At 38.9% G+C, this 26,786-nt stretch overlaps 1 protein-coding gene across 8 annotated transcripts in view; it reads right to left on the bottom strand.

Annotated features, from left to right (window-relative positions):
• MIOS (meiosis regulator for oocyte development) overlaps positions 1-26,398 on the bottom strand; it is a 37,100-nt gene extending 10,702 nt beyond the window's left edge. For 2 of the 8 annotated variants that reach the window (XM_005205180.5, XM_059885532.1), the window contains exons 1-8: positions 25,703-26,398; positions 25,120-25,211; positions 18,317-19,658; positions 17,901-17,999; positions 10,890-11,144; positions 8,596-8,765; positions 6,130-6,195; positions 4,196-4,354 (exon numbers count right to left, since the gene is read on the bottom strand). In XM_005205180.5, the coding sequence (XP_005205237.1) occupies positions 4,196-4,354; positions 6,130-6,195; positions 8,596-8,765; positions 10,890-11,144; positions 17,901-17,999; positions 18,317-19,610 (2,043 nt within the window). In that variant the 5' untranslated portion in view covers positions 19,611-19,658; positions 25,120-25,211; positions 25,703-26,398. Of the gene's footprint in view, positions 1-4,195; positions 4,355-6,129; positions 6,196-8,595; positions 8,766-10,889; positions 11,145-17,900; positions 18,000-18,316; positions 19,662-25,119; positions 25,212-25,702 lie in introns of all 8 variants that reach the window. The other 6 variants (XM_024990624.2, XM_024990622.2, XM_005205181.3 and 3 more) reach the window with 6 other exon arrangements.
• Positions 26,399-26,786: the final 388 nt, after the last annotated feature.

The following is a 26,786-nucleotide window of genomic DNA, read 5'->3' as shown; positions in this document are numbered from 1 at the left end:
AAAATATATTTACTCATTCCAAATACACACCAAAACTGCTCAATCACCTTTAAAATAATACTGAGCTTGGTGCTTCCAATCTAGCACTGCACTGTGAATTCAGCTGCCATTTTAGTATACCTATCTATCTGAAAATTAAAACTGCTTATTCTCTGCCTGGCCTTCAACTAAAACATGTATTTATTTCCTTAAAAGTAAAAAAAAAAAAAAAAAAAAAGGCAAGAAAGAACCCAAAACTGAACAAAAAATGCTTAGTTCTTTGACCCCTAAGCCATGGTGAAAAGGAATACTTTCTTTCCCTTAAATTTACTTTAGATTCCTTCTCATTAACAACTTCAATTTCCTGCCAGACTTTTCTGAAAGCTGTATTTTCTCTGGCAGCTGTGACATTCCACATTTCACCTACGCTTGCTTTGAGTTTTCATATATTGCTTTTAGCTCTGTTCAGGATACCATCCTTATCTTCACATGAACAAAGCAGAAAAAGCCTCTATCCTCAATGATCCAATGGGCATTAATCTGAAGCCAAGGTTTTCCAGTTTTGGGGCCACAGAGAAAATGAAATGTCAGAGAGCAGTTCGCATTCATCTTATGGAAAAAAGAAACCTGTAACAGCTAATAAAGACAATCTACCTTTAGACAACTCATCAAGACAGAAGAAGCACATCTCTCACCTAGTAATTAAGTATTAATTTCAATTACCAGAGTTAAATTTAGCTAAAAGAACACAAGAAAAATAGCTGACAATTTCACTTTTTAAAAAAGTAAACATCTACTGTACTCCTAATTATGACCAACCAGCCAGAACTAACAGAGAAGGCAATGGCACCCCACTCCAGTACTCTTGCCTGGAAAATCCCATGGTCGGAGGAGCCTGGTGGGCTGCAGTCCATGAGGTTGCTGAGAGTCGGACATGAGTGAGCAACTTCACTTTGACTTTTCACTTTCATGCATTGGAGAAGGAAATGGCAAGCCACTCCAGTATTCTTGCCTAGAGAATCCCAGGGACGGGGGAGCCTGGTGGGCTGCCGTTATATGGGGTCTCACAGAGTCAGACACGACTGAAGCGACTTAGCAGCAGCAACCAGAACTAAATCCCTGATTTAAAAAGAAGACTCACAGAAAAATCAGAAATTTTCCTATCCCACTCTTCCCTTCTGTGGGACTAAGGATAAACTAAGAAAGAATCTGGTCAATTCATATTTAGTAAGTCTTCTCTAGAACCATTTCAATAAAAGTTAAAATCAAATTCTGAAAATGTGTGCAGAGAAAACAGGTCAGAGGTTAGGTCTGATCAAATCAGAAGGACTTGGGAAATATTATGGGCTTCCCATAGTAGTAAAATTTAAGACCAAAGTGATCACTAAGTAACCAAACTTCCAAAAGCATTAACCAATGTACTTCAGCAGGAAAGAAACCAGATTTCTATAATGGACTGCAAGCAATGTCCAGTACTGAACAATAAAAAAACACTAGACATATTAGAAACAGGTAAATCATGGTTCAAAGTAAAGGAAAAAGAAAGTTAATAGAACTAAACCTTAAACAGCCCTTATGTTAGAGTAAGCAAAGACCTCAATGCAACTATTAGACATGTATTCAGACTTAGAATAGGGTTTTAATTATAAACGGACAGGGAACTGAGCTGAAAAATGTAAACAACAACAACAAAAAATTGAGACTCTAGAACTAAAAAGTACAATAACTGAAATTAAGTATTCCCTGGAAAAACTAATATCAGATAGAAGGTGAAAGAATAGCTGATTAACACATCAATAGTATTTATCCAGTTTGATGAAGCGGGACAAATGAAAGGAAAATGAACACAGCTTCAGATGCCCACTGGACAAAATCAAAAAAGGTTTAATACATGTGCAGTAATAGTCCAAGAAAGGGGAGAGAATAAGACTGAGGTAAAAAAAGAAATACTTAAAAGAAATAATGCCTGAAAACTTCCTAACTCTGATGAAAAACACTGACTTGCAGATCCAAACGCCTGAGTGAATCACAGGCAGGATGAGAGAACCACAACTAGGCTCAAGGTTTAAACTGCTAAGAATCAAAAAGAAAATTCTGAAAGCAGCCCAGGAGAAACAAAGACAATAATACCTGATTTCTCATCAGAAAAAATGGAGGCCAGAAGACTGTGAAACCACATCTTTAAAGTGTTGAAAGAAAATGAATAAAACAGATATTTTCAATTAAAATTAAGCTATGAGAATCTGTCACCAGCAACTCTGAACTATAAGAAATGCTAAAGACAAAGGCCAAAGGGAAATGACAAGAGATGAAATCTGAGTCTAATGTAAGGACAGCAAAAAAACCATGGCCAATAAACAAATATAAAAGCCCGTATTTTCATTCTTCATATAATTTACATAAAAGACAACCAACTATTAAGAGCAAAAATACTAAACTATAAGTTGGAGTTTATAATGTATGTAGAAACAAAATACACGACAATAGAAAAAGGAGGGAGATTTGTAAATGGAATTACACTGTGATAACATTTTTGAAACATGAAATACGAAGCAAAAAGCAGAAAATGTCAGGTGTGAGGAGAAAGGGTGAAGTAGGAAGCATGATGTACCACGTGTGAAATGTAAACTGCTGCTGCTGCCAAGTCGCTTCAGTCGTGTCCGACTCTGTGCGACCCCATAGACGGCAGCCCACCAGGCCCCCCCGTCCCTGGGATTCTCCAGACAAGAACACTGGAGTGGGTTGCCATTTCCTTCTCCAATGCAGGAAAGTGAAAAGTGAAAGTGAAGTCACTCAGTCGTGTCCGACTCTTAGTGACCCGACTCTTAGCGACCCCACGGACTGCAGCCTACCAGGCTCCTCTATCCATGGGATTTTCCAGGCAAGAGTACTGGAGTGGGGCACCATTGCCTTCTCCAAATTGTAAACTATGAGGAGTTAAATTGTTGACTGATGAGTTAAGGATGCATATTGTTAGACCTGGAGCAACTACTTAAAAGAAGAAGAAAATGAAAAGGAATATAACTAAAAAGTCAACATGTGAAATAAAGTAAAATACTAAAATACTCAATTAGCCCAAAAGAAGGCAGGAAAGGAACACAAAAACAAAACAGAAAACAAACAGCAAGATGGTACTAAATCTTGACCATATAAATATAAATGGAGGAAACGTCTCAATTAAAAGGCAGCTGATTATCAGACTAGATTTTTTAAAAGCAAGACCCAATTATACACTGCATTTTAAATATATTTTATAAACCTTGTTAAGAGATTACCAACCACTTGTATTTCAAGCCATATATCTATACCATGATTTAATAGATGTAAACTCATTCTGGTAACAAAACAACGACACCTTATGCTATAGAAGGACAGTAGCCTGACACCTTATGGTAAGTTTACTTTGTGGTTTGTGGGCCAGTATTTACTTTTGTTCCTAAGAAGGGAGGGTCGGGGGAGGAGGCATTTTACTTTGTTTACTCAGTATGCAGCATGCTACTATACTGCATAAAAGGACAAGAACAGGAAAGAGAACACCAGGAAAGGGTAAGATCTGCTGGAGAGCTAAGGAAATCTCAGGAAAATGCTCTAAAATGTCACCAGTTTTCCAACAAAAGCAAAGTTATAGGGAATCTTCGCCAGGAATCCATTTTTAATCAGTGGGCAGTAAAAACTGAGAGAAAAACAGATGAATGGTTACTCCGAGTCATGCTCATTTAGTAAATGAGGAAATGAGAGAATAAAAGGGAATAATGAGAGCTGAGAGCTGAGTGTAAGTTGCCTTCTGTACTTCAAGAAAGAGGTACTGCAATTCAGATCAGGGAAAGGCAATCTCTTTGTAGACAGTGTTGTTCTGTCAACAATCAGAAAAATCAGAGAGGTTTTTCTGCTTCATTTGAACTCTGCATAAACTTAAGACCGACACTTCCCAAAGGGTAAGGAAAACTGGCTAACCCAATGCAGGAGGCTTCAGTTCAGTTCAGTTCAGCTCAGTCGCTCAGTGTCTGACTCTCTGCGACCCCATGAATTGCAGCACGCCAGGGCTTAGGGACAATAAAATAAGGCAGAAGTCTTTTGTAGATCAAGTGATTAAAGTTAAATGTCTCCTAAAGATCCTAAGTAAGCAAATGAGCATATCCGCTCCGTAAGGGAAGAAAAGAGAAAGCTAAGCCATTTTTTCCTCCTTAATAAACTGCCGCCGCCACACCGCACTAACCTGTAGCATGCAGTAACTTGCTGTTTGGACGTCTCCAGTTCTGTCGACATAACTCTCCATTAAGTCCACTCCATCTTTAGTGAGGCCTGTAAGCAGTATTCCCTCCAAATTTCCAGCCTCTTTCATTTCATTGGTCAACTTTTCGATGTACCTATTTAACTGGAAAATTCAAAGTGATTTTTCTAAAGCAATCCACTTCACTATTGGTATTTTCTGCTTCATAAATTCTACATTTGGAACAATTTTACTCTTAATGGAAAACATTTTAAAACAAAAGCCCTTGTAAAAACCTAGATATGTGATCTCTAAGTGTGCATCTATTATAATTACAATACAGCATCCATGATCATTTAAAATATTTTTTTAAAAAGGAAAGGTATTTACTATGTTCTGTTAATTGTTCTATAAAAGATCCACAGACAATTTACTGTTTTAAATTTAAAGAAAACTGTCCTTATTATTGAGCTTCCCAGGTGGCACCAGTGGTAAAGAATCTGCCTGCCAATACAGAAAGAAGACTCGGGTTGGATCACTGGGTCAAGAAGATCCCCTGGAGGAGGAAATGGCACCTCACTCCAGTACTCTTGCCAGGAGAACCCCATGGACAGAGGAGCCTGGCGGGCTGCAGTCCATGGGGTTGCTAAGCGTTGGAAATGACTGAGCATCTGAGCAACAATAGTCATTATTATGCAAAATTCTTGATGGCTATAAGGATGTAACAGTCATGGAATCCGAACTGGAAGAGAACTTCAAGATGATCAACAACAAACATTTCTTATATGTAGGATGGATAAACAAGAAGGTCCTATTGTATACCGCAGAAAACTATATTCAATATCCTGTGATAAACTATAATGGGAAAGAATATGAAAAAGAATGTATATAAGCATAACTGAGTCACTTTGCTGCACAGCAGAAGTTAACAGAACACTGTAAAACAACTGTACTGCAATAAAATTAAAGCAAAAAAAAAAAACCTTGAAAATCTCTTTTGGGATTTTGATCCAATAAAGCTCATGAGTCCTTTATCTTATCCTAAACAAACAAACAAACAAAAACAGTTCTTATAAGGTCTTCCCTGACTTTGTGCTGCATGCATGCTCAGTCTCTTAGTTGTGTCGAACTCTTTGCAACCCCATGACTTCACCCTGCCCCAAACTCTAGCCAAGACTGCTTTATGTTCCCCTAGCACTGTCTCACTATTGTACTTAGCACACTGTATTACTAGCTAGTTATGTACATTTCTCTCTCACTATCTACATAGTATATTCATTTGAAAGTATTAGCTGCTAAGTCCTGTCTGACTCTGCAACCACATGGACTTTGGCCCGCCAGGCTGCTCTGTCCACGGGTTTTTCAGGCAAGAATACTGGAGTGGGTTGCCAAACCCTCACATACTACTGTTTATTGTATTAGAAATGAAGAAATTCTTTAATGTAGCATTACTAAGAGATGTTAAACTAAAAAGTTTAACAGCTTTACCTACTGACTACTTTGACTCATCACGGCAGAAACAAACTATTAACTCAGACTCCTTTTTTTTAATTGAAGTATAGTTGGTTTATACTGGTTTTAGTTTCAGTCATGAATCACTTTGCTGTTGTATATCTACATATATGAATCACTTTGCTGTACATAAAATATATATACATATAGACAACATTCTTTTTCAGATTATTTTCCCTTACAGATATTACAAGACATTAAGTATAGTTTCCTGTGCTGAACAGTAGATTCTTATTAAGTAAGCATTCTTAAATAAATACATTTAGATATGATACATGTTTATGTCTCAATCTAAAAGAAATTACCTCACTTTTTAGAAGAATTTTTATATAAACCTCATAGACACATATTTACACATAAAGATTAGTTTTTAATCCACTGACAGTAAGTGGTAATCAATTTAAATATCAAATTAAATTAGTTGTTACCTGACTATCACTAAGGAATTTACAAGCAAATGCCACTCTGTCACGTACAGCAACCTTGTTTTCATACTGAAAAAAGAGAAGAAGCAAGGAGTTACTTTCAGGTGTTGTGAGTTTTAAATTTTTGCAGACTAGATATTTTGTACCTAATATACAACTTGATTTTCAAATGTATTAATAAGTTACTGTGTGTATACTGGCAGAGCCATGAACTGCCTAAGATGCCTTTCTTAATGTAATGCTCAGAAAACTCAGTGCTAAGGTTATTCATACAAAGTAAAGATGTACCTCCTAAACTGACCAATTTACTTAAAAAAAACTGAAACTAGTTCAGTCTTATATAACTTTAACATAAAACAAAAACAATGGTGTACAGTTTATCAAATTTAAGATGCCAATAATCCTTTCATCATTGAAATTTATTCAGGAGAAACTGAGGAAACCTTTCCTTGGCTTCTAAGTTAATCACCAAGTTTAGGAAATCTGTGACTTATCAGTAAATATACTAACACAGGATTTAGAAATATCAATACATGTTTCTCAACTCAAAGTTTTAAAACATACTCTAAGTAAACAGACACACTTTTGTGGCTATAGTAAAATACTGTCATATAGGTAGGTGGCTTGTAGCAAAATAAGAGGCGTTACAATACATTCTTAAGTTTTTGTATACTTATCAATATTGTAAAATACTATTTTGAAAAGTGTTTACCATAAATGTAGAAGGTACAATTAGTTCTGTGATAAGTAAAAATACAGTTTAAGGGTGGATAAAAGATCCTGTTTCTATTGAAGTCAGTCCATGAAGTACGGTTTTCCTCCTTTAAACATAGGTTCATTTCAGTTGATACCTTGGTTGTATTTTCTCAATTATAAAATATGGTTCTGCCCTAAAGAGGAGACAAACTAGACAGACAAATATTTGGTATAAACTAGATTTAACTCTTGAACTATGTTGCATGTGTTACTATTTTTGATCTGGAGAGAGTTATAAATATTATGTGTCCCATTTTACAGATGAAAAAACTAAAACCTCGAAAAGTTAACTGACTAGCTTAGGTAACTGAGAGCAAGGACTCAGGCCTATATCTTCTGATTTCCCAATTCAAAACCATTCACGAGATTACTGTAACTTATAATTTTTTTAAAAAAGAACAATGATAATTATTACTTACATATAAAGTTTAATTAGGTACACTCTTGACACAGTTTGGAAATATAAACTTTCTACTCAAGATATGATATCCCTTATTTAGGTGTAAGAAAAGAGGGTATTTTTAATAAATCACTTAATTGGAAACACAGAAGTTTAATAATTAGACAATATATTTCTCTATCAATTTAAACTCTAAACAATCCACTTCTTTTTCTAGTCTTCATTATCTTCTACTACTTCCTAAAAGTATTTTATTTTCTCAAGATGCAACGTTTAAAGTCTTCTATTTAACAAAAAGAGTAGTAAATAGTAAAAACAAGGCAAAAAAACCCCAACGTGCTCTTGGATATTAATATGAAGTAGTTAAAAAAGTTCAATAGTAATTTGCTAAAAGTAAACAAAACACATAAACTAAATAATTGTCGAAAGGAACACCAACAACATTTATTAACATATTCATTAAGATATCTCAATAAAATACATGGTTTTAGAAATTCTTATGACTTGACATTTAAATCAATTATCAATGTGTATTTTTAAAAGTGCTACAATGGCAAAAAAAAAAAAAAAAATAGAAATACGTTTCACATTTGGCAGCTCTTCTCAGTGCTAGAAAGAAGCCCAACAAACGCCAATAAAGCTGTGGTGACAAGGTGAAGCTTAAAACCCAATAATAAAACTGATGAACACCACTCACTCCTTTCTTTCTTCTCCCACTTTGTGATAAAGCACCTATTTAGTGATGTGGTCATAAGGGTTAAAGCAGGAGAGAGAGGAAAGAAAAAATAGCAGTGAAAAGACCAAATAGTGAAAAAATAAAAATAAAATAGTCCACTATAAGTAGTGTGATCATTTATCTTCCAAACTGGAACACGTCTGCATGTCTGCAAAGGACAAACACTCAGACAAGATACTTGGACATCCTGATCATCAGTGATTGTGCACTGATTCACTTAACTAAAAAAAGAAAAAAAAAAAGAAAAAACAGTATATGCACATTTAAAAGATTATATTTCAATATAAAATATATGTAACTGGAGTTGTAGAGTGCCAGAGCTCAGTTCCTCAGCTAAAGTATAAAATCTTAATCCTTCTATGTCTCTAAATTTTATTATTAAAACCACTAAAAAAATCAAGTTCAGTTTGCTATCAACGAACTCCAAATTTTTAAGATACCTTGCTTTAAATAATATAAATGCATCAAAATAGAATGTTACTTTATGCAAGTGACATTTGCAAATTTTAACAAAGTTGTATTAAAAACTCCTATCTTAAAAGAAGAGTCTCACGAAACAGAAATCAGCTTAGCTTACCAATACTCCGTCGTAAGATCCTGCTTCACTTGTCAGAAATGCAAACATGATGCACAGATATGGGTTGTTTAACTGTAATCGTAAAGTGCTGCACATTTCCCTCCAAAGGGAGTTCTTCTCATCCGTATAACCCGATAAAGCCATTGCTACCACATTAAGATTCAGATCACCTGTGTATTAAAAAGAACTAGCTGATCAAAGTAATCACAAGCTTAATGTTCCTTCTTCGAGTTCTTCAATCATAAAACAAATAAAGATCAGAGGGTGACTTTTAGCCCTCGGGAAAATAAACCCATTAGAATAAGGGTTCTGACACACGCTCGTTAATCTGGCAAGAATCACAAGGAAAATCTTCCACTATTATAAAATTTCTACCCATATTGCAAACCTTGGGCAGGACAAGCGTATCTTTTAATTCTTGAATTCTCATTCCAGGCAGATTCCTATACAGCATGTTACTGCTTAAGGACCTAAATGCAAAAAAGTAGCAACACACTGCCAACTTCATCAACAAGGTCATTTACGTAGAGATGTTTCAAAGTGTTGACAGTAGGTATTATTGTATCTCAGCACTACAATTTGCAAAATCATCTTGTTTTCCTATTTCTGCATATATAATACCCATGCTTATGTGTGTGTTTTATCAGCAAAGTACTAAAAGTCAGTATTTCAGCATTCTTATTATAGTATTATACTTTTAATTTTTCTCTGGCAAAATTAACTACCAGAATGACCACAGAATTGTATTTAGACATACTCGCAACAAAGTATTTGTTACCAATTTAAACATTGTTCTCAGTAGTTCATATGGGCTGCTGATGAGCGGCTAGGCTGGCAGTCAGTCCTATGGCTGCCTAGCCATCTAACATAAGTTTAGCTTCAAAAGAGAAAATTAAATTCACTATTAACTTTTACTCTTAAGCGTTTTCTATGTTTATTATAGCAACTTTATTATGTTTCTTAATTCTAATCATTTACTTCTTTTCCAAATAAAACAACATTTTCCACTGTTTGTTCTTAATAGCCTGCTCCTCATTTCTAGAAACATTTTCCCCAAGTTATCTTGTGCCTGCTTCCTGTACTACCATCAGCACAACAAAGGAGTATCCTCTTTGAATTCTGGTTAGAACAATCCATCTCCAAATGGAAAGGACTATTTGATTCAGTGAAATTTTTTCTCCAGTCCTCAACAAGGTTATTCAAATCACTGAAGATACTTTTCCTCTACTGTTAAGATAGGTGTTTAACACCAAATTTTCCAGGTACAGATGACAAAAATTATCATGCTCTCAGGTCATAGTAAAATTATAATTAGAAATGGGTTTAAATATCAATTCTTTCTTCCATTACCACATATCTTCTACTGCACTCTCCAACAGGGCAGATTTATGTCAGAGTAAAAGTGAAGGAAAAGAGGCCAATCTGGGCAAAACATTAGCTTTTTCAACTTTTAGACTATATGCAAAATTAACATATTATAGCTAATTTCAAGTGTTTTTCCTATGGTAAAACAGAACTGTAATAGTTTTTAAATGGACCACCAAATATTCTGAATACTCATACACAATTTGGCAAGGTGTATTAAAAATTGGTGTATTGAAATGAAATAGTCCCAATAAGAAAGACAACTGAATTCTTGGATTAAGATTCATTTCTCTGACTTTTCTCTCAGAAAATGTCAGAGTGAAAATTTTATCACACTTTTGTTTCTTCTTTTAAAAAAATATATTAAATGGCTATGATGTTCAAATAAGCAGACCCAAGCAGAAACACTTTTGCAGATCAAAGTATGATTTTTATAAGAATCTATATTAGTCTAACTAAAAGTGTCATTCAGTTTCCTAAAAGTCAACCAAAAACCATAACAAAGAGTAAAGTATAAACTAAAATGCACTTAAATGTTTGCCATAAAAATGCTTGCAAACTAAAGTAGTTCTAGTCTCAAAGAAAAAATATCTTTAAATGTATGTGAACTACTGGGTTGGTCAAAATATATGTGAACATTGTATGGTTATGCTGTTTCTATCTATGAACTTTCTGGCCAACTTATTATCTTTAAAGAAAAAACACTGAAATAACATTTGTGTATTCTTTGTAATATTACAAAGACAATTAAGACATTTTCTTTGTAATCAAAGTGATGGGCTAACATTTACTTTTATAGATACAGTTCTGTGCTAATTTCTCTTTCAAAAAAATTTACCAAAAATATTGATTAGAGTTTTAAAAATCATCAGCATTTTTTCTTTCACAGATTCAGTGAATGGCATGTATCTTAGTATATAACCCTATACCTTTTCCTGAAGATGCTCCTTCATTCAGGATCTGGATGGCGCGCCGAATATCCAGGTTGAACAATGCCACAGCAGCTGCTCTCTCCCATTCGCCTTCTTGTACAAGGGAGTTCAAAAATGGGCCCACATCCACATCCGTCCCTTTCTTTATCCACCCACAAAGCTGTAAAGCTAGGATTCTCTCTTCATTTAAATTCTGAATATCACTTTGCTTATCCAGCCCACTCCAATTATGTCTGCTGCTTTCCACCATTCCTAAAAAAAAGAAACACCTTTATAATGTTTATCTTTTAAACATATTTGGCAAAGAAGTCAGTTTTACACAGAAGTATTTCAACATTAGATTTTAAACATTCAACTTCTCAGCCACAATATTATGACAGACAGCATAAAGATAAAGCATGCCACAAACAAAACATACTTTACACGTTGCTAAGTACAATAGCTTCCTGAGCTACCAGAGAGAGCTACAGGAGTAAGAGTCAACGCTCTGAGGGCCACGCTGAGTCACTGTTTCAGAGAAGCCTCCCTGGTCACCTCATCTAAAGCGGGGTGCCACTTGTTATTATCTAACTGACCAGTGGTCCCTCCACTTCCTTTACACTAACATACGCTCTCATATTTATTTTTCAGCCTTAGCATTTCTCCTACTAGAACGTAAGTTCCAAAAGGGCAGGCATCTTGTCTTTTATTTGAAAGGTATTCTCAGTGGCCGAGAACCAACACTCAGACTCTCCCCCTCCTTCTGTCGCTCCATGAATATACACATCCATAGGAAAAAGCGAGATAAAAACATCAAAGTACTTTGAAAGTACTGCTAAGTCGCTTCAGTCGTGTCCGACTCTGTGCGACCCCATGGACGGCAGCCCACCAGCCTCCCCCGTCCCTGGGATTCTCCAGGCAAGAACGATGGAGTGGGTTGCCATTTCCTTCTCCAATGCATGAAAGTGGAAAGTGAAAGTGAAGTCGCTCAGTCGTGTCCGACTCTTTTCGACCCCACGGACTGCAGCCCACCAGGCTCCTCCGTCCATGGGATTTTCCAGGCAAGAGTACTGGAGTGGGGTGCCATCGCCTTCTCCTACTGGAAATTTGCCAATTCAGATCAAGGAGTTAGAGACTTCTGAGAAAAGGTTTTAAGAGAATATCTGTCCATCAGAAAGAAGTGTGCTGCTGTACTTGCAACCACGAGGGAAGCTGGTGAAGACAAAGTCTCTTATAGTTTGCAGAAGTGAAATTTTAAGAATTCTGAGAAAACTCTGAATAATTCAATAAGGTTAATAAAACATGTTAAAAATTAAAGAAGACTTTTTTCAGAACAACAAATTTAAATTGTTTGGACAGTATGTAGTCACTGCATTTCAGGTAAAACAAGCTGCAGATGTATTATAAGGTATTTACTTTCATATCTCCTGTGTAAGTGTTGGATTCAGTGCTGATGATATCATCTACTGATTAAAAAATACAACTTTAAACAGGTGAACAAAAACCAATTTACTTTTCAGACAACTCCCCTCAGTTTAATAATACTCTCGCTTCTTAAGAGTTTTTTATTTTCCAGAAACAGTGTCATGGAATAGAGACCAACATGTATGAATCCAAAGAATTCACTGCTAGGAGGTGGAAAAGTATTCTGTAAATGCATGGATACTCTGTCATACTATTTTGGCTGCTGAGAGACATTCCCACTGCTTAACAACTATGCTATAAGTAATTAAGGTTATCAAGTAAGTAATGTGATATTGTGGCTTTTAAGTACATAGTCATATCATGATTTTAATATGCATGAATTTTTAAATCTATGATTAATTAAAATCAATTTATACACACCACATGTGTATTAAGTTGCTTCAGTGGTATCTGACTCTTTGCTACCCTATGGACTGTAGCCCGCCAGGTTCCTTAGTCCATGGGGATTCTCCAGGCAAGAATACTGGAGAGGACTGCCATGCCCTCCCCTCCAGGGGATCTTTCCAATCCAGGGATCGAACCTGCATCTCTTATGTCTCCTGTACCGGCAGATGGGTTCTTTACCACTAGCATCACCTGGTAAAGTGACAAGATTGTATTCCCCAAATTTGAGATTGCCCGTATATAAGGCACCCCACTCCAGTACTCTTGCCTGGAAAATCCCATGGACGGAGGAGCCTGGTAGGCTGCAGTCCACGGGGTCGCTAAGAGTCAGGCACGACTGAGCGACTTCACTCACTTTTCACTTTCATGCATTGGAGAAGGAAATGGCAACCTACTCCAGTGTTTTTGCCTGGAGAATCCCAGGGATGGGGGAGCCTGGTGGGCTGCCGTCTATGGGGTCGCGGAGAGTCGGACACGACTGAAGTGACTTAGCATAGCATAACATATATAAATAATAAAATCATCATTTTATGATGGCTGTGAGGGAAATAAGTGAACCAGGTTCACTTAAACATTAAAAATGTTAAAATTTTTGTCTTAAATACTACATCAGGCAATCAAATACTATTTGTAGATATAAAATTTTGCATTTTTACATTTATATAATAAAAGAGCAATAAAATAATCCAATGTTTATAAGAGCATTTTGTTCTCAAAAATCTAAATCCCAGATATTCTGCCCCTTCAAGGAATTCCTCTTAATAGGTATGCTTTCTAGATCAGTTTGCCTTTCAAGTATGAAAAATATTTTCATCATGTTGGATGGAAAGCTGACCAACATTATGTAATTTTCTGCCATCTTAAAAGGAAGGAATTATACCTACTGACAACACCATTACCCTGCTCCAGAAGTTGTACAAGGCCTTCCCTCAGAGCACGCGTTCTCCTCCTGACAGAATTCTACACGTGATCCATCCTGTAAACTCGCCTCTGTTTCTTTGCTTCCTTATCTCCAGTGGTCCACACCTCCAAGATTTTACCCACTCTCATCATGGACATACTCCACACGATTCCTTCTCCAAAAGAGCCACTCTCTACCCACAACCTCACAGCCTCCCAGCTCACAACCCCAACCTCACAATCATCCTTTGACCACTCGTATTTCCTTGTCAGTGTTCTGTCATCTCCCCCCCTCTCCAGCCTCCCAGCTCACAACCCCAACCTCACAATCACCCTTGACCACTCGTATTTCCTTGTCAGTGTTCTGTCATCTTCCTCCCTCTCCAGCCTCCCAGCTCACAACCCCAACCTCACAATCATCCTTGGACCACTCGTATTTACTTGTCAGTGCTCTGTCATCTCCCCCCCTCTCCAGCCTCCCAGCTCACAATCCCAACCTCACAATCATCCTTGGACCACTCGTATTTCCTTGTCAGTGCTCTGTCATCTTCCTCCCTCTCCAGCTTAGACCCCAAGGACCAACAACGGATCAACCTCTTGCCAGGACCCTTAATTCCCTCGCTCCACCGTCCTTTATTCTTTCTTCTGGAAAAACAACAATGCCCCACAGTCTTCCCATTTCTCAAGACAACTCTCTCCTCTCCTCTATTTCCACAACCTCCCTGCTCTTCTCAACAAGCAAGCCTACTATGTTGAGAAAATAGGAGCCATCGGGTGGAAAACACATCAGCTTCTGATCACTGAACATTAAACAACCTGCATAAACACCTGGGCTCCCGAGGTAGCACAGTGGTAAAGAACCCGTCTGCCAATGCAGGAGACGAAAGAGACGTGGGCTTCATCCTTGGGCTGGGGAGACCCCCTGGAGTAGGAAATGGCAACCCACTTCAATATAGTGGCATGGAGAATTCCATGGGCAAAGGACTGGTGAGTTACAGGCCAAGGGGTCACAAAGAATAGGATGCACCTGAGCACGTACATACCTTTCCCTCTGCCTGCTATGGAGTAGGTGTGCACTCTCCTGTCTAAAGCCAATCTTTGACCTATGCATTGGTTCCCGTTCCTAGGAATTTTGCTCTTCATGCTCTTTATTCTGCATCTTCCAATTGCTTTGTATGAGTTTCTTCTCATCAGCATTTGAACATGCCTAAATCAATTCCATGCTAAAAACAAAACACAAAAGCTCCCCATGATCCCAAATTCGCCTGCTGCTATCACTGTATATCTTCTTATCCTCCTTCATATAATCAAATTTCTTTGAAGAATTAATTAAAATGGATGACCTCCTTTTTTCAACCTACATTTATCTGTTGGACATCACTATCTAGCTATCTCAAATTTATCCCCCAATAAACTCTTTTCTTGCTCTCAAACACATTCTTCCTGTGCTATTCCTATCTAATTAACTGCTATTAGCATTATCCCAGTTGCCTTAGCATGCTTTCATTTTTCCTTCCTCTCCATCTTCTTCATCCAATCAATTAAATTTGTCCCCCTCTCTCATCTACCCATGTTTCTCTAGCTCTTCTGCCACTAACTTCGGTAAGAATTCCATCATATCTTGCCTGATTATTATGGCTTCTGAGGTCCCTGCTATCTATCTTAATCCTCTCCAATCCATTCCACACACAGACTGACAGCTCTAAAACACATATCTCATCTTGTTACTGCTAAAATCTTTTCTTGGGTTCCCTTTGTTAGGGATGATAACAAATAATTAATATATTTATATAAAATTTATCATCCCTTTATCAGGGATGTTAATTTCCCTAACCCCCAAGGCCTGAGCTGCCCCACTGCCTCCGTTCTCTCTTTGCGTCCTCTCCCGCGCTGTCCCCGCAACACTCAACATGTTCCGTCCCCTCTCCTCCGGGCTCACAGAATCTGCTGCGCCCTGTTTGAACCCTGTCTTTGCCTTTACCTCCTGCAAGAAACCACCACTAGTCCCTACAACCAGATTATGAATTCTTCTATCCACAACTGTCTGTTCTTCCTTGTATTGTAACTAACTTTACTTGTCCATATTCTGAACTATATGGACAATATGAGTTTGAACTGCATGGGTCCACTTATACACAAGAGTTTTCAATAAATATAGTACCTGTATTTTCATTTTACAGATCTCTAAATGTGGGGAAAAGTTAGTGTTTGATTAAAGATCACAATATGTGGAATCAAAAGAACTAGGCTTTGAGTCCTAATTCTATCTAAACTGTTCTGGCTTCCTGTCCTTGAGTGAGTCATTTAACAATTTCTTTGTTTTTGAGAAAGAAATATAAGTATGCAAATTTTTGACTGGGGGAGAGGGATCAGAAACCCTAACCACCCTCCAACCTCCTTGTTCAAGGGTCAACTATAGACTGTAATCTTCCCAAGAGCAGGAATCATATCTCATTCAGTCTCCATGACAAAAGAGATTTAGCTATCTTATTGATAGTTATGTCTCCAGTTTCTAGATTCTTGGCATATAGTGAGCAAGTAATAAATATTGGCCAAATGAATAAACTTACCTTATATTACAGCTGAAAGAATTAAGTCAAGTAACAATGAGAAAGCAACTAGCGTGATATCTAATTCATAATAGGCACTCACTATGTTATTTGTCACCAAAGTTAAAATTTAGCTGTGCACTCTATAAACTTGTGCATTAGGTTACTGTGGGCAAGATGGCTCACCATGTTGACTTACTATGTGCTGAATTATTAGAGATACAATTAGGAAAAAAGAAAAGATTGAAACCTAAGGACTGCCATCTTTGACAGTCATTTCTCTACTTTTTACTTTGGGGTTGCAGAAACAAAAATATCTAAACCAATCCAAACCAAGCAAAAAGCCAAAAGTCCAGCAATGAGATAATCTTTCCAACAGTAGTCTTAATCAAACAGTTTGGGTAAAGACTACTCTTAACTCATGATACTCAGTTTGTTTCTACTGCACCAAAAACTTATAAAGAAATTCCATTATTCCCCTGTGCTTTACACGTACTTGGCTGGCTTTTCCCCGAAATATATCAAAATACAGCAAAAAACAATAAACCTCACAATACTGAGAATGCAATGTGGTCTGACCTACTGTATAGCTATAAATACTTTTCATCAAGGTAACACAGTATTACTGACCTTTAACTTACATTAATAAAATTGGAAGTCTCTAATTAAACTCTTTCACTTTATTGTTTATAATAAAAGTTACTTTTTTGGGTCGGACCTACTGACAGAACACTAAAATGAAATAGATGAAATAAACAGTCTACTCAATCTTCAGTAATGTGAACCAAAGTAATTTAAAAGTCCTTTAAAAAAAATAAAATAATATAAGCATTTAGTTGAAATGCTCAAACTACTCATTAAAAAATAGCATTTTATTTTGTATATTTTTGTGCAGTATTCATGAAAGTCCTATAAAAAACCAAGTTGGATTTATTACTTCTATTCCTATTTTTTGACTAAATCATAAGAACTACTTTTCTAGCAGCCTGACGAGACCAAATTTGACAGCTATCTAAAGCTAGATATCAAATGCTAGGCTGAGAAAACAACTATAATTCACAATTTAATTCCAATAAAGACAATAGGAACAACTGTTTAAAGAAGTCAGGGAACAAACAGTAAGCCTGGCTTTCTTGTCATGTTTCCTTTTTTTAAACTGTTAAATAGTCTATTAATTTCAATCCTACATTAATTCATACATTTTTCAATCATCAAGGACTGAAATAGTAAGGCACTTCAGGTAAGTCCATACTTCATGTCATAGTTATACAGGCCTTGCCATCAGACAGCTAAGTGGGAGGGTTTAGGCAGCAAAATAAAAGGGGTCTTTTTCAATTAGAAATTTTTTAATTTATTTTTTAAAAAAGCAAATGCTGTGATAAAATCTGAACTAACCACCAGGAAGAGCCTATAAATCCTCTAATGTAATATCTTTCAAAGTGAGTCTTCAAAAAAAAAATTGTGAATAAATTAATGACTAGATTTTAAAAAGTCAACTATCCCTTCAAAGAACCAAGACTCCCTCCAAAAAGAATTTTACATATATAAATAATTATGCATTTAACTCAATTCCCTAAAATACCCAGTCAGAAACAATGCAGTCAAAAAATATGGCCAGATATTACAGTATCCTGAAGTAACTAAATATGGGGAAAAAATAGAGAGAACAAAATTAAACACATATTGCAGAAAATAAAAACAACTTTCTTACCCAAAGATGATTTTACAATTGATTTAATTCCTGCATAAACCAATGATCCTTTGTTGCCTGGAGATTTCTGGTCCATATCTTCCGTATACTGCTTCATAAGTATTTAAATGCATAGGAAATACTAGTGATGAAGCATAATAAAGTATTTCAAAACTAAACTTATTTTCATTTGGAGCCAATTTATAAAAGGCGTCAGTTCTACTCTGTTACAGAGATCTACTTTTCTTCCTCCTACTCGATCTGCAAGGCAGTATCTCAAGTTCAACAGTTTTAAACAATTTTACTTTGTGATTTTAGTATTCTGTGACTTGTATTTGCACACAAAACATTCAGCATATTTACAGACTGACCTTTCCGCAAACTTCAAGAACATTTCTATCTGATTCATCTCACAGACCTCACCACACAAAGGATATAGTGCAGAGTGTACCAGAGTGACTTGAGCTGGGGATCCTCATTTCCAGCTAAAATATGGTTTCTCCACACCTGCTCTGTATCAAGCCCATACCTTGATAAAGCCCGAAGGCGCATCTTCGTTGCTATATCTTTTTCTAAAGAATTATCATTTTCTTCTTCTGCACATTCATACAAATGACGACCACAAGCCCACATCAAAGATGTAATCGGGCTCCAGGCAAGAGAGATCCTTTCAAAAACAGTGAAGTCAGACATTGTCCGGTTAGGAGTTACAACTATCATTCGATTTTGACTCGTCGGATGCCAAGCAAAGGAAGCAATGTAATTGTCACAAGGTTGCACACTTCTTTCAATGATTGTGGGTTCAGTTTCATCACCAATGGGAGTGGGTGTGTGCTGCATATCATATAATCTAATAATATTACTATCCCTCGTTAAAGTGGCAAGCAGACCAGTTCTAGTTGGACACCAGGCTACTTTTGTTAAGGGCTTTGGTTGCTCGGTCAAAGTCAAAACTGGCTTCTCAAATTTCCTAAGATCCCATATTGCCACCTGACCTTCATAGAAGGAAGCAACACGATCATGGAAATATGGGTCTACTGTCACGCCCTGAACAGCTTTCGTATTCACAAACATCTTCTGACTTGTATTCCGAAGATCAAAAATGGCCAGGTTACGATGCATACCAGCAAGCAGAAGTTTCTGGTCTCGTGGAAGCCAACAAAGAGAGAGACAAGCATCATTCTGTCCTAATTCGTAAAGTGGTTTTGTTACTAATAATGACGTTTCAGTTTCACCTACTGAGAGTCTTACTTTCTCCATGGGAACTATATCAGGGGTATATTTGCTGCAGATATCCCAAATCAGCACTGAAAAGTCAGCTCTATGTTTATCTAGACCAGCAGCAAGCCAGTTATTATCCACTGGATTCCATGCAAGGGTATTGCATTGTCGTGCGTGTTTTGGAACAAATTCTTTTCCTATCAAATCTCTGAACTTTGAGTTATGATCTTGACCAAGACTTGTCAGTACGACTCGACCATTTGCTTGTCCAACTGCTAGGAGACATTCAGGATCATAGCTGAGATACCAGGCGACACATTTCATATAGGGGGTTTCTGAATTTATTGATAGTAATGTAGCTGCAGAGTCTTCAGATAAACGTAGAGATCCAGCTTTGAGTTCTGAATTCACAGTAGATTCCACATGGTAAAGACTAAGTTCGGAGTCACATACAACAAATCTATCAACCTGGTGTGGTGCCCACAATATATCAGGTTTGCTACCGCTCATGTTTATTGATGATCTCAGAGAGTCCAGTTAGGTCCATTCACTGAAAATCTGCTTAAAAATAAAAAGTTTTAAAATGTTAATGAAATACAATTCTAAGCTGGATTTAGAAAGTCAGGAAATTTTCTATTAGAAATTTCTATTGAATTCAAGACAGTATTTATTAATAAAAAGAGGACAAGAAGGACGTCTTCCAGTTAAGTTGAGCTGGTACGAATCTGAGAACTTCATTCTGGCTTTATTTCCCATGATCAATTATCTTAATTGCACTATTAACAGTACCTTCAATTTAGTACCTTCAATCAGGGTTGAAATAACTTCAGGTGGTGAGTAAATTAGTAAGTATCATCCCTTTGAAGGGGATAAAACATTAAAGGGTTACTGTATCTAAGTAAGTAATCATGTATCTAGGTAATAAAGTTGCACTATCCAAAAGAACCTTCTGCAATGACAGAAATGTTCTGTCTCTGAACTGTCCAATATGGTAACTATTAGCCACACTGACTACTGAGCACTAGAAAATATGGCAGTGCAAATTTTAAATTTTATTTAATTTTAATATAAATATCCACATGAGGCCACCATAATGGACAATGCAGATGTGAAGTAAAAGCCACAAGTCTCTTCAAATTTCAATGGGAAGAAGCAGGATTGTACTCAGTTTTAGTCCTAGCTCTGACATATACTATACAGCTAGTACAGTATAGGCTCAAAAAAGGTCTTTTGTGTTTGGAGGTCCTTTTGTTTTCTCATCTATACAGCTTAAGGATTGGTTTAAGACTAGTGTTTCCCAAACTTCTGTTATTCATCTACCACCTGTGCCCTTTTTAATGTTTTTCCTTAAACTGACTCATTCTTAAAATCTGAAAATCAATTTTGCTTTCATCATAAGGTCCATGAATCATGTGTATGACATGTCAAATATATTTTTCTAACATACATTGAATAAATATATAACTATTAAAAGTGCAATTGGGTTACCTGAAATCATCCTGCTTATGACCAGTAGGATACACTGCACATTGGGAAACTGAATGAGCAATAGAGGCTTTTTCAATTTTCAGTTCTATAACCTTTGAATAGGTATTGAAACAGGATTTTTGAAAAGGTTAACTATTCTAGTAGAAGTTTCAGCACATAAGCACTAGAAACAGTTATGCTAAAAATGGTTAGTTTAAAAATACAAGCTGCTTACAAAAATGTAAACTTCTGTTTTTCACTGAGTCTGGCTAGAGGTAAGTACGGATTAAAAAATGAACAAAGATATTCATAATCTTCATGGCGATTGGTATCTGTACAGCCATGCTGTCAGTTCTTAAGGCACGAAGTCAGGGTTCATTCATTTATGTTCTGTACCAGATGCAGAGCCTGGCACAGACTCCTAATAAAGATATTCTACATAAATTCAGCTCAAACATACTTAACTTTTTGATCTTGCAAAAGTTTCAGTTAGCAACTACCAGTCTAGAATTTCAACAGACTTACAAAACTTAAAGGAAAAAGCCTTTAAGAATTCCAACACTGCCTTATTTCCTTCCTTAATAGGTCTGAAGCCCAAGATTGATCACTTCAATTATATTCTTACTAGCACCCTCAACTTCTTCATTTCCCTGCCACTCCGGGTTTGCCTCCCCCGACTCTAACTCAACTGAATTATTCACTGTCTTCTTTCCTCCACCCAGGCTGCCGAGTCTCAGGGCTCTGCATACTGACTCCATAAAAAAATAACAGACAACATGTCTGGCCTGTGGTGCTGTCTCAGCAATTCTTTTATTCATCTTCCTACTCTGGCGTTTACGAAATTCATCATTATACAATATCAAAGTGATCTTAATAAAACACAAACTTATCCAGGTTATCCAACTCCTGCTTAAAACCCTTTCATGGTTTCCAACTGCTCTTCATACAGACTTCCAACTCTTCAATATAACCTATAAAACCCTAAATGCTTTGGCCTACCTACTGCTCCAGCCTCAATGCACCCCATTCGCCTCCCTGCTAACTGAGCTCTAGCTTCCTAGGACGTGACCCTCCACCCCCACTGCCACACCTTTGCAAACACTGTTTCTTCTGCCTTGAGCGGTCTCCCCTCCCTTCTTGGCCAAGTTAAAACCTGCTCAGCCTTAAACCAACCACCCTCTATCCCCTCCCGAATCTAAAAGCAGGTTACTTAGATATATACTCTCATCGAATCATATTCCTCCCTCTTAAATCACCCTCTCCATCTCTCCTACTAGTGTTACTTCCCTGGTGGCTCAGACAGTAAAGTGTCTTGTTTACAATGAGGGAGACCTGGGTTCGATCCCTGGGTCGGTAAGATCCTCTGGAGAAGGAAATGGCAACCCGTTCTAGTACTCCTGCCTAGAAAATCCCATGGACAGAGAAGCGTGGTGGACTATAGTCCATGGGGTCGCGAAGAGTCAGACACGACTGAGCGACTTCACTTTCTACCTCTCCTACTAGATTATAAACTCCCTGAGAGTATGGAAAGTATCTTCTGCTCTCTATATGAACCTCCAGTATCCAGCACAGTATGAGGCCCTTAGTAGAGACTTAGTAAGTACTTGTTAAATAAATGCATTTGTTAAATGCTACCTCTGACACTTCTCACACTGCTTTCTCCAAGTTGTACCAATCTCCCCACGCTTGCACCCCTGCCCTTTCTAGTAGGCGCTGGCTCCAGCCAAAAACTAAGTGGTCACTGTCATAATTGGTTCACCTGTTGGGTAAGGGCCCACAGTGAGCAGCCCTGAGAAGATTGCTCTAATACACTGGCTTTCATTTATTCTATAGATATTTACTGGGCCTCTCCTATGTTCCAGACACTGTTCTAAATGCTGGGAACACAGCAGTTAAGAGGGACAGATATTTTAGCAACCAGATATCCATCTTGGCGGAGAAGGCAATGGCACCCCACTCCAGTACTCCTGCCTGGAAAATCCCATGGACAGAGGAGCCTGGAAGGCTGAGGTCCACGGGGTCGCTGAGGGTCAGACACGACTGAGAGACTTCACTTTCACTTTTCACTTTCATGCACTGGAGAAGGAAATGGCAACCCACTCCAGTGTTCTTGCCTGGAGAATCCCAGGGATGGGGGAGCCTGGTGGGCTGCCGTCTATGGGGTCCCACAGGGTCGGACACGACTGAAGCGACTCAGGAGCAGCAGCATCCATCTTGGCTGCTATGGACTGAACTGTGTCCTCCCAAAATTTGTTATGTTGAAGCCCCAACTCCACAAGAGTCTTTAAGGAGGTAAATTAAGCTTAAGGCTAAACAAAGTGATAAGGTGAAGCCCTGATCTGACAGAACTGGTGTCCTTAAAAGAAGATGAAGAGATACCAAAGCTCTCTCCCCATATGAGTACATGGGGAGAAGGCAGCTGTCTGGAAGTATAGGTTTCACCAGAATCAGACCATCCTGGCACCCAAATTTGAGACTTATAGCATCCAGAAGTATAAGAAAATAAATTTACATAGTTTAAGTCAACCCATCTATGGCATGTTTTTTTGTGGGTGGCACAAAAGAATCTGACTGCCAATCCAGGAGACATAAGAGACACGGGTTTGATCTCTGGGTGGGGAAGATCCCCTGGAGGAGGGCATGACAACCCACTCCAGTAGTCTTGCCTGGAGAATCCCCACAGACAGAGGAGTCTGGCACGTTACGGTTCATAGGGTTGCAGAGTCAGACACAACTGAAGGGACTTAGCGTGTATGCACACGCACACATGCACAAGCTAACTAATACACTAGTATAATAAAGCCTGTATTCTTGTGTGAAGTTATGTCCAATCTTACAGACCATTTAAAAATTTAAGAAGAAGAAAAGGCACCTTATGTAACAGGAAGTAGCTAAGAAATCACAAAGAAGGAACAGATACTGCCAAATAAGGCTTCATTCATACTCATGCCCTTGTAAACAGAAGAAACCTCTCAACTGGAGGTATCCTAAGATCTGGCCCATCTTCCTCTCGCTGAAAGACAAATACTAAAATAAGCACATTTATCATATAGGCTTCCATCCTATAGCTGTACTTTTTACACAAATGATCTATGGTAAGAAAACGTGGTGCCACATGGCAAAATCCAACTTAAAAAAAAAAACAAACAGAAAGCGTTACTATAGTTTAAAAAACTATTTAATTTATATGACTCACAATTAAGAATCATCTGTAATTCTTCTCATATGATGTATATATTTATATTACCATCCACAAATCTGACTATAATAATTCATACAGAATCAAAATTCATACAGAATTTGAGAGTTGAGTCTAGCAAACCCTGCTTAATTCACATAGGTGTACAGAGAGGACCAGATGTTTTCATTCTTTCCTAACACCTCCCTACTCCTATCCTAGATTACTGAGCAGAGAAGGGATCAACTACACGTGCAGGCACCCCCTCTCCCCTCGCTTATTCAAACATGTTAAGAATTTCAAGACCATGACAGAAGAGCACCATACCAAGTGCCAGGCCTTCTAAAGATGGGCCCTGACAATGTCTGCATAGGTCACATACTGTGAAACTGGCCCTGAATACATAGGTACATCTATACCCTCTTAAAAAACATAGTTGACCCTTGAACAACTAGGTGGTTAGGTCACTAACCCTCCAGCACAGTCCACATAAAACTTATAGCTGGTCCTCTGTACATGTCCTTTCTCTGTATCTGTGGTTCCACAACCTCGAATTCAACCAACTGTGGACCCTGTAGCACTGTGGTATTTACCATTGGAAGAAACCCACATATAAGTGGACCTATGTTTGGAGAAGACTCTTTAGAGTCCCTTGGACTGCAAGGAGATCCAACCAGTCCATTTTGAAGGACATCAGCCCTGGGATTTCTTTGGAAAGAATGATGCTAAAGCTGAAACTCCAGTATTTTGGCCACCTCATGCGAAGAGTTGACTCACTGGAAAAGACTCTGATGCTGGGAGGGATTGGGGGCAGGAGGATAAGGGGACGACAAAGGATGAGATGGCTGGATGGCATCACTGACTCAATGGACTTGGGTCTGAGTGAACTCTGGGAGTTGGTGATGGACAGGGAGGCCTGGCATGCTGCGATTCATGGGGTCGTGGAGAGTCGGATGCGACTGAGCGACTGAACTGAACTGAACTGAACTGATGCAGCTCAAGCCCCTGCTGTTGAAGAGCCAATTGTTTTTTTTTTTCAATCCAACATACAATACAGACAGATCCTGGCTCCTGAACAAAGACCACCAGGAATATGGTGAAGAGCAGAACATCTCCAGCCCCTTAGTAGCTTGACCCTAACAAGTACCTTAAAATGCCAAGACTATAAAACAGAGATAGAACATCTCCTATCTCCATCTCACAGAGTAGTGACAATCAAATTAAACGAGTTCTTTGCATCGAAAACATGTCAATATCAGTATGATTCCCTTAAACAGCCCTGAAAATTAATGCTTTCAAATGCTAGAGACACCAAGACACTGGGGGCAGAGGGGTGGAGCTTGCCATAATTACAGCTTACATTTAGATCCTCACCTTCAAGTATAACAAGGACTCACTTCCCAGTAATGGTTTCTGAGCAAAGGAAAGCCATGTTGATGATTCTGTGTTCCTCACCAGATGCTCATCTGTAATAGCATGGTGCAACAGAAGCACAGTGTTAGCCATTTAACTTAAACTTTTCCAATAGTCACATTGAAAAATAAAATCAATCAAATCTAATTTAATATATTTAACGCAACATATCAAAAATATTATCCTTTCACCATGCAATCTGTGTAACATTTATGAATGAGACATATACTTTTCTTCTGGTACCAAATTCGGGAATCCAAAGTGTATTTTACACTTCAAGCACATCTCAACCCTGTGTGGCTAGTGGATAGTGAAGACCTATATAATATTAAGTGTACAAGGTATCCAACCACCCTTTACATCTTGTTGTTGCTCCCTTTTTTACTTGTCTCAGCACAAGTAATAACAGCAGCAGTTTCAAGACATTTCTATCACCATCTTCAAGGAGATGTTCTGTATAACCCCAAATTTCCCTTAAAATATAGCTATAAAAAAGAATGCAAAGGCAGTCACTTTCGAAGTGATTTAGAAAGGCTCGTGGCACCTGTGAGAAGCTTTATCCTCTCACGGAATTTTCACGACTCCGTACAGGCTGCGAACAGCGTCACCCGGGTGACAGGCCCTTGAAGTATTCAATAGAGTACAAGGAGAGCACGGCTGGTAGGCAGAGCCGGGTAAGGCAGGAATCTGCTGGGGGCTCCCAAGCTCCAGACACTGGTTGAGCCTCTCGTCCACGGGGAGGACGCGGTTCCGCATAAACCCGGCGCCGCGGAGGCTGCAGCGCGGACCCAGCTCCGGGAGGAGGAACCCGCGCGCCCCGGGCCGCTTGCAGCTCCGAGGCCGGGCCCGCCGCGGTTATCCTGCAGCGCGGAACGCGACTCCCCGCGTCTCGGCTCGAAGGAGCACCCCCGCCCCGAGTCCGCACTCGCCTGGGCTTTTCAACTGGGCTTTCCCGAGCGACTCGAGATCATCCCAGCGCCCTCGAGCCCTTGACTAAAGCCTCCCGGAGCCGAGAGCGGGGCCTGGGCCGCACTCACCGACCTGGGAGGCAATGCGCCCGTCGTACTGCCGCTTCCGGCCTAGTCACCGCCCCTCCCGCCGGGGGAGTCCACACACGGGCAAGATGGCGGCCGCGGCGGCGCGGCCAGTAACCTGGCCACCCGGCCTGAGTCCACTTCCCGACCACCCAGCCTCGTGGACTCACGGACGCACCTCGGCCTCGGAAGGGGAGTTCCCAACTGCGAGCCCCGCCCCCGGCGATCGCGGGAGTCGCCCCGCCCCGGGGCGTGGTCACTGCTCCGGAGCTCCGGTTGATCCGCAGGCCCCGCCTGCTGCCTGAGCGCTGCGGTCCACCTCCGCAGGCCTCGCGCACTGAGCGCGCGGGCGGGATCCCGGACACTTGGATCCATACCGCTTCGCCAAGTTGTTTCGGATTTCAAGGGCTTTAGACGTTTTAGCTTATTTGCTGCTGCTGCTGCTAAGTCGCTTCAGTCGTGTCCAACTCTGTGCGACCCCATAGACAGCAGCCCACCAGGCTCCCCCGTCCCTGGGATTCTCCAGGCAAGAACACTGGAGTGGGTTGCCATTTCCTTCTCCAATGCATGAAAGTGAAAAGTCAACGTGAAGTC

This window comes from Bos taurus, chromosome 4 (assembly GCF_002263795.3).
Source record: "Bos taurus isolate L1 Dominette 01449 registration number 42190680 breed Hereford chromosome 4, ARS-UCD2.0, whole genome shotgun sequence".
In the NCBI taxonomy this organism is placed as follows: Eukaryota; Metazoa; Chordata; class Mammalia; order Artiodactyla; family Bovidae; genus Bos; species Bos taurus.
This window is presented reverse-complemented; position numbering and strand designations above follow the sequence as displayed.